Source organism: Loa loa (assembly GCF_000183805.2).
Source record: "Loa loa unplaced genomic scaffold supercont3.628, whole genome shotgun sequence".
NCBI classification, from domain to species: Eukaryota; Metazoa; Nematoda; class Chromadorea; order Rhabditida; family Onchocercidae; genus Loa; species Loa loa.
This window is the reverse complement of record NW_018108808.1, coordinates 12,397-20,924: the sequence shown is the minus strand read 5'-3', so window position 1 is coordinate 20,924 and position 8,528 is coordinate 12,397. Positions and strand designations below refer to the sequence as shown.

General features: G+C 30.1%; 3 protein-coding genes across 3 annotated transcripts in view; 1 reads left to right on the top strand and 2 right to left on the bottom strand.

Annotated features, from left to right (window-relative positions):
• LOAG_18884 (CBR-PQN-22 protein) overlaps nt 1–3,019 on the top strand; it is a gene marked incomplete at both ends in the record, with an annotated part of 5,378 nt that extends 2,359 nt beyond the window's left edge. Inside the window, 5 exons of the mRNA XM_020451544.1 lie at nt 226–336; nt 591–1,120; nt 1,315–1,543; nt 2,423–2,613; nt 2,947–3,019. Coding sequence (XP_020304661.1) covers nt 226–336; nt 591–1,120; nt 1,315–1,543; nt 2,423–2,613; nt 2,947–3,019 — 1,134 coding nt within the window. The remainder of the gene's footprint in view (nt 1–225; nt 337–590; nt 1,121–1,314; nt 1,544–2,422; nt 2,614–2,946) is intronic.
• A 92-nt stretch (nt 3,020–3,111) lies between these two features.
• Nucleotides 3,112–3,422, bottom strand: LOAG_09475 (hypothetical protein). The gene has a single exon (XM_003145002.1). The coding sequence runs from the start codon at nt 3,386–3,388 to the stop codon at nt 3,236–3,238; it is 153 nt and encodes a 50-aa protein (XP_003145050.1). The 5' UTR covers nt 3,389–3,422; the 3' UTR covers nt 3,112–3,235.
• Nucleotides 3,423–5,025: 1,603 nt separating this feature from the next.
• On the bottom strand, nt 5,026–8,528 carry LOAG_18883 (hypothetical protein). The gene is made up of 9 exons (XM_020451543.1): nt 8,428–8,528; nt 8,099–8,176; nt 7,584–7,728; nt 7,194–7,286; nt 6,746–6,918; nt 6,333–6,487; nt 5,878–5,956; nt 5,544–5,665; nt 5,026–5,253 (listed from the first exon to the last, which is right to left on the bottom strand). The coding sequence occupies exons 1-9, from the start codon at nt 8,450–8,452 to the stop codon at nt 5,107–5,109; spliced, it is 1,017 nt and encodes a 338-aa protein (XP_020304660.1). The 5' UTR covers nt 8,453–8,528; the 3' UTR covers nt 5,026–5,106.

Sequence of the window (8,528 nt, the reverse complement as noted above, 5' to 3'; positions counted from 1 at the left end):
TCCAAAATTTAAAGACAGCTCTTTTTTGTTGTTTTTTTTTTTTCAAATTAAATATATATTAGCATTTACAGAGTAAAAACAAAAAAAAAAAAAAGTAACTTTGCTTAATTAAAATTACATTAATACGACAAATGGTAAGAGAATATAATATGATATTATAATTGAATAACTAATTAATTTCTATTCCAAAAAAAAAAAAAACTTTAATGAATAGAATTTTTTTAGATATATGAATATGAGCCAACATGGTCGCGTATTGTTAGTGATCGGCGTAATATTTGGGAAGATAAGGCGAAAAATACCGATGCTCGTTTACAAATGTCACCCTCTTCGAAGGTTTATTAGAATGCATGAATATTTGTGTCAAATATTTATCCAATATTTTATTTAGAAATTTAAAGAAAGAAAAAAAGAAGCAGTTTAATTATATCACTTAATAAATTTCAGTATTAATATATAATAAGATAATATCCGTGAAAAATCCAACAAATTAATATCTTAAACTGATTTTCAATATGATTAAAAATTATGGAAGTAAAATATTTTATCAAAAAAAAAAAAATAATTAATTAAAATGAATATTTTGTTAGATTCCACCACAACAACCGCCATACTGGTACAATAGAGCTAATCAAACTCATGCTTTATGGCAAAATGAAGCTGAACGACAGAATCGTGAAGGTGGCGGATATGGTAATGTTACTCAAGCTAGCTACAATTATACAGATTATCGTACCGATCAACGCAAATATGATCGTTTAACCGGTGATTATGATGGTTTCGTATCACAGACACAATATACAACAACACATACGGATCGTGGTAATACTAATGGGGAAAATGTTGAACGAAAACAAGCACAATATTCTTCTTCCTATTCAAGCAATCAACAACAACGACAACAACAACAACAACGACAACAACAACAACAACAACAACAACAACAACAACAACAACAACAACAACAACAACAACAACAACAACAATATACGTCAGAATATGGAAAATCAGCTACGCAAAGCACTCATTTAAGTTATACTCCTGTACCTATTGGACCATCACATCCGGTATCCTCTGATACTCATACTCAACAACAATCATCCACCTGGCAATCACAAAGGTACAAAATTTAATTGGAATTTGAATTACATAAAAGAATTTGTTTAGGAATCAAAAAACGAAGCATATATGAATAATTTGGTTGTCCATAATAATTGCATCATTTAAATAATTTTAATTTAATTTCTTAAATTTTCATGTAAAAATAAATATTAATAATTTAATTTTCTTTTTCCTTTTTTTTTCCAATAACAGTTCACGTTATGAACAAAAAATGCATGAGCGTTCCACGGAAAGAATGATAAGCAAACAACCGGTCAATGCAATTGCGCTACCGGCATCAAATTCAACCGGAAGGTATGGAATCGAAAAAACGAATTATCAGCGAAAAACACATCACGAAAGTGCTACACCCTATAATACCTCGGTAGTATCCGTTACACAAGGTGATGGTGATTTCAATCGACGTGCTGAAATGTCTGAGGTATTACATTATTTTATTACTGATAATTTCTTCGTTTATCAATTATTCAATCTTTTTTTTTCTTTTTGAATGTAGTTTTGTCAAAATCATCAGAAGTTATTACAAAAATATGCTCATATCATTTTAATGCTATTTTAAATTCATTTAAGTTTACGTAAAGTGATGTGAAATTAGTTGCATTTTTTATTTCAATTCATTTAAATGCAAAAAAAAAAAAAAAGAAAAAAGCATATATTTCTTTAAAATACAATAAAAGAAATTTTCTTTACTGAGTAATGTTCGAAAAGAAAAAATCACCGATTAGTAATAAAAGTGCCATAAAACCTGAAATTAATTACTAATTGTGAAATTAATTGATATAAATGCGAATGCTACAATATATGTTAGCTTTATCATTGACCAATAAAAATATCACTTCTAAAGCTATCGTAAAAGATTGCTTCAATTCGATTTCTGAGTGGACAATGAATGATATGAATTGTTGACTTTTGCAATAAATGGAATAATAAAACAAATATATATATATATATATATATAGCTTTTTTGTTTTCTTTAAAAGATCATTTGCATTAATTAAATTATTTTGGTACGCATAAATTATATTCAAATAATTATCATTTCAATCAAATATTAAACAAATGTGGAATTCGTTTCGTTTCTTTTTAAATTTTTATATAATAAATAATTGTTATAATTAACTATACATTTCCTCGAAATTTTTGGAATGATTTAATAATATAGAATAAGTAATTGAAAATTGAAGAAAAAAGGAAGTAATTTTTGAAATGATTTTAGAATTTTTTTTTTTCAATTTTAATTTGTTGTATTATTTGATTATGCTTAAAAAGGTAAATTTAATTATTATGCTATTTATTGTAGGTATTACCTCGGGGTACGGTAGCAAATACGGAAGCAAGTTTGGAAGGTAATTATGTGGATAAGGATGGTCAACCTGTAACGTATAAGCGTGAAATTGTAACAAGCGTTAATCCGAATAGCGAAAGTACGCTGCTTAAAGAAGAAGAAAGGCGTGTTGTTGAGACACCATTGGAACCTGGTGTCATTTCCAGGTAATGATTTTTTTTTTTTCGTGTTAATTTATCTTTGAATAAACGGGATTTTAATTTTGAAAGTTTAAAAGTTTACAAAATATTCGAAAACTACTTTGAATTGAAGTCCAATCAATATCAACTAAGAAAGAAACCTAAATGTTCGAAAACGCAACTGAAATAGCTTAATTTAGCTAGTAGTAATTTAGCAAAATTATAGATTATTGAATCCAATATACTAAGAATGACTAATGGTAAACTTCTTAGTTAATATCGAGTCTTTGATAATTAATGAGAAAGAGAGGGAGAAAAAAAGAATTTCCATTTTTTCTTTTTCTTTTTTTTACATTTCAGACACGTAACCACAAAATATTATAAAAAGAAAACTGTGACCGATACGACAACGACAAACACAACCATTCATTGAATATAAGAAATTTGTCAAAAACCCCATAAAATCACATTTTTTAAATAAAATTCTCAATGCAAAATTTGTTTGCTTCCTTACAATCATTATTTGTATCATTATTAAGTACGAAATTATCATTTTAATAATTAATTCATTAAAAATAATAGTAACGTAAGTTAGCAATGTAAATTTTAACTCTTACGAATCCGAAATATTTGCATTAAGGAATATGCATCAAACCATCATACGACATTCATCACGATTGCTTCTAATATTGTCTTCATTATTCAGATAAGCTACAGCTAGTTTTTTTCTTTCTTCCTTCCATGTATTTGCTTTCAAATTTCGCTCAATTTTGAATATATTTGCGAGGTAAAAACTTCCCATGTTGTACATTAACAGATAAAGATGCTTCAAATGTTCCGTTACTGTTTGCTTTCCTCAAATCCATAAATCCAACTTCCTAAAGTTACAAAGCTTGTTATACAAACTGTAGATAAACTTCAGCAATCAAATGATCCAGCGAATTATTCAACCTGGAAACTTTACAAAATCTGAAAATTATTTCCTTTGTAATAGGCCACATAGAATTCAGTGCTAAGTGAGCAAATTGAAGAGAATGAATTTAAGAAGTTCACAATCGAAATCGTTCAACAGTTTAACAATGATGAAGTGTAGTTTAGTTCAACATCATGAACGTTCAACAGTTTAACAATGATGAAGTGTAGTTTAGTTCAACATCATGAACGTTCAACAGTTCAATATCATGAAGTGTAGTTCATGTAAAGGCTTCTATCGTATCCGTAACATACATAAGTTTCACAAAACTTTTATTTTTTCCGGACGATAAACTAAAATATTACAGAGCAGCATCACGACCTAAGAAAATTACATTTTAATTGTATAATAATAATAATAGTAATAATAATAATAATAATAACAATAATAATAGTAATAATAATAATAATAATAATAATAATAATAATAATAATAATAATAGTAATAATAATAATAATAATAATATAATAATAATAATTAATAATGATAATAATAATAAAAACTATCACAGAGAGATATTAAAAACAAAAAGCAAGCATAGTGGCTTATCCTACTATGGGTTTGTTAAAATATTCTCACCTTTTCATCAATTTCCACCTTTGTTTCAAAAATACAAAGGCATAAAAGATAATGTTGAGAATAGAAAGGGAGAAAGAGAGAGGGAGAGAGAGGGAGAGAGAGAGGAATAACAGAAACATGACAGTGGTCATATGACAATGTACTAATACTTTGTTTAATAAAACAACTGGAAAACATAATTGGTGGGAAAATCCATTAAACTATTCGGTGACTTTAAACAAAGTACAAAATACATAGGATAGAATCGCATGGGATTTATAAGTACAGTAATATTTGATTACGCAACATTATTTATGTTGCCATTTTTCGACAGAAGAGATGGAATTTTTTAATATCATCTTTATCCTTTGGAACACATTATGCATACGCGGTAAAGATGGTAGATCACAACTGGATTCACAAAGGCAATACGCAGGAAGTACAACCCAGGATATATGCATTTTACATTTGGGCATATTTCACAATATCGAGATCGCAATGAAAGCCCAAGCAGGCTTGATGACTGCTTACTTCATATAATGATCATCAAGCCATTTATTATCTATTAAATTTCAGTTGAAATATGATACGAAAGAAAAAAAAACACAATACTGTAACACTGGGATTTACTAAACAGATAAACACAATACTGTAGCATTAGAATTTACTAAGCAAATATCAGAACCAGGTATCCTAAAAAAATTGAATGTTTAAAAAAGCTTAACTGCACTTCCATTTGTTTTAGATGAAGTCAAGGAGAGAATTCAATTTTCGAGAAAGTAAAGATTTTTCACGCTATCTAATGTTTTTTTTTTTTGGATCAGTTTACCACTAACGTAAAACTGTTTTGAAAAGAATCAAAGAGATAGCTCTTTGATAAAAAGAACTATCTCCATACATAATGATCATGCAGAAAGCACTAGAAAATAACAGTTACAGAAAAGACTTTCCATAGCACACAAATGAAGCAAAATAATAAGGCAAAAATTTTAACCGACTGCTTTCGTAACGCGTCGTGTTCCTCTCTGTGATGGTCCCGGTGGTTTTGCAAAACTTTTTTCTTTCATTTGTGGAGCTGGATGAAAGTAATCAATGAGAATATCCGATGATAACAATTCCTTACTGTCGATTTCTATCTGAAAGGAGAAATTACATAACATTCTTCTCGTTTCCACAGCAAAACAGCTAGCCAAATAAAGCATCACAATCATTGCCATTTATGACATTTACCATTCAAATTCCAGTGTAAGTGCCACAGTTAACGTGTTCATGACCATCATCTAATCTACGTAATAAAGAGAACAGTCTTAATTACAAACTTCTTATTTGAGCATCATAAACCACTTTGTTATTCTTTTTTAGCTATCCGATTAACCATTTTATCATTTAATCTTAACCAAATTCCAAATTGTTTACAAACCAAAACCTTTTTATCCGGGGAAAGATTTGCAGCCAACAAAGCAGCTTGTAAAAATGGTTGTTTGCAGCTTGAGTAAAGCATCCGTTCTTTGATTGTACACCCCGAAGAAGGCATTGAATAGATGAAAACTGCAACAGAAAAAAGAAACATACATCAAATTATAAGGAAAGCGTATATCTACAAATGTCAAAGGCATTATCCATATTTGAAAAAAAAAATCTCATGGAATTTCTTAAAAGCAATACTCAAAATAAATTTTAAGCGTAAAACCAGTGCAAAACAAATTCTGATTCGTTAAGGAAATGAAAAAGCTTTCAGGCTTTATAGAATGCAAACTTACATAGACTATCGTAATCCTGACTATTATATTTATGAGAGAAACGATAGAAGTGATATCGTGGCTTGTCTCGAGGTATTACCTGAAAAAGGAAACATTGCTGTCAAGGCATAAAATGTGAAAACTGCTTGATCATTCAGTGTAGTGCACCGTTAAACACTGATTTAGTCATGACTTACTATGAATAGACACACTTATGATGCTTTTTCATTTCATTCATTCCATCCAAACCCTAATCTATCATCGGTAATTAAGAAAGGAAATTAGAACTTGCGAAATACTGCATCAATTTAGACCATAAAGATACAATAAAATTGGAGGATATCAAAAGAAAATTTAGGGTTCTCAGTAAAATTATAGATCTGAACCACGGATAAGGAGTTTGTGTCAACTCGAGAGCTAGAACGATAGGAAGTAGTCCGAAGTTTATACATTTCGAGAAAAGCGAAATAAGTTACTTCATTTAACTGTTCAGGAGAGATGGACGTTTCTGAACATTCCAATTTGATCGCTTCATTCAGTGTATCAACAGCTAACTGAACATAATTCAGCGTATGACTAGCTAACTTTCGTAGTTCTTCTTCAGCATCCTGATCCACTGGGAAGAAAACACCTGGAAAAGTTCAAATATTTAATGAAACACCCATTTAATCTTCCATAAATGTTTAGAAATCCCTGCACGTCATATTCTCTTAGTGAAATTCAAAAATGATTCCTTAAATTTCACACCAATGCGATTCTTTCAGATTGTAATTCTTCTCACATAAAGATCGATTCCAAAGAATACAAAGATGGCTCAACAATCATAACAGCTCTTCATTTCGATTGAATAAATACATATGTGCATTTCGTTAAAAGTATTACAACTAACCTCTGACAGTTTGTGCTGCAACAACTGACGGCGCAGTAACTTTAAGCTCCTGATGCGCATTATAAAATTCTTTTTCAAGCTCCGACATAGGTCCAGGATCTTCCTTACTCGAAAGCCATTTCTCAAATGCTTCCAATGTCATTTCTTTCTTATCTGTCACATGATACTCGTATCTGCAACTTTGAATAAAAAAGTGTAAAAGGAAAGACAGTTATTGACAGTCTCACGAACTAAAGTAATTAGCTGAATGATCGCGACTATGATACATCCTCAGGCATTTAATATTCAACCACGTCCGATGCAGAGTTATATCAATTTATGAAAACACACAAAGCTGAAAATCTAAACAATCAGGTGATATAAAAAGCAACAATCAACAGAATAATTCGAAAGCCAACAATGTACAATCTTGGTGAATATCGAGTAAAGAAAAAGTTAAATTTAATGCCTGATATTGGATTGTCCGAATTCTGATTTGAATGTAGCCCATGTAGCAGCAAAAACCATTTTCTCACGAACAGGAGCACGATCATCAGCAAAGCTGTAATAATTTTACAGTTATAGGTTCTTTAAAATTGCAAACATAATCGTATTTCCAAACAGTATGCCAATGATATACGTCTTTTCAGTTTTGCTTTATGATCTTGTTCAATTAAATTTCTTGAGGACAATCAAGAAAGAGTAAGATAATTGAAAATCTTTCAAAAATATTAAGACTCTATCAAAGACCATACAGTTCATCGCCATTTTTCTTCAAGCTGTAGTTAAATATGATAACATGTTCCTCAGCTACATATATAACTAGCACTATTTTCAAACTGAAAGAAAAAAAACGAACCTCATTAGAATCCAACCATGTGGTTCATCGACACGAAACAAAATGTAGCATGGTTCAAATGCGTCAATGCAATCCGGCAAATGACGTTTGAAATCGGCACGCCAATCAGCTGTACCTTTACCTTGGAAATTAACGCATAATTCTTCTGAAATAAATTAGCCATATAAAACTGGATTCAATATTTTTGATAACATAAAAAAGCGAACAAAGTAAAAAATGAAATTAAACAAAAAGTAAACTAATATGAAAATTTTTCTTACTAATAATTTACAATAGTAGTGTGAAATTTCGAAAAAGTCCCTTCAATTATCACAGCTGAGAATACTTGTGTTTTCATTTAAAGAGATGCTGTTGATACTGCTAGGATCCAACTGCAGATCATACAGAGTTATGGGAGTACAAGTGATGAGTTAATCACCGTGATCGATAATAAATCATTTCTACGGCTAGTCAGGTGGTTAATATTATTTCAAACTCCTTCATTAAAAAAAAAAAATACCACTAAAAGTTGATACCATTTTTTACAACAATTTTCGCAAGTCTTATCTTCCCCGATTTGCATTCATTGAAAAACCTCAGCAATTTATCGCTTGCTGAAAAAAGATAATAATGAATCAGCGAAGCGTTTCGATAAGCTGAGAACTTCATTACTACGAATAAAAACTCACTCTCAGTTCTCGTCCACTCTCAGTTCCAACCAATGCAAACTTAACAACCTCAATTACAATAATTGAAAAGATCCCACCGAATTACAAGTTCTATATAGAACAAAAATAGAATCGGACATTTCAAGAATTAACCTACAGTTCAGATTAAATAATTATGTGTGGGAAAAATGACAAACCTCGAATACCGGATTGACAAGCCATGATGTTAGGATAATAATAGTGAAACTGATTAGGGGTACAGTTAATGATATGATATAAAACGTTAGTTAAACTGCAA

Bases quoted from the DNA above. Each gene is read 5' to 3' on its own strand.
- LOAG_09475 (XM_003145002.1), bottom strand. From the start codon at position 3,388: ATGGGAAGTTTTTACCTCGCAAATATATTCAAAATTGAGCGAAATTTG.
- LOAG_18883 (XM_020451543.1), bottom strand. From the start codon at position 8,452: ATGGCTTGTCAATCCGGTATTCGAG. The intron at 7,287-7,583 runs GTTCGTTTTTTT...AAATTATTACAG, and splicing joins CATGGTTGGATTCTAATGAG to CTTTGCTGATGATCGTGCTC. The intron at 6,488-6,745 runs GTTAGTTGTAAT...GAACTTTTCCAG, and splicing joins TGCAGCACAAACTGTCAGAG to GTGTTTTCTTCCCAGTGGAT.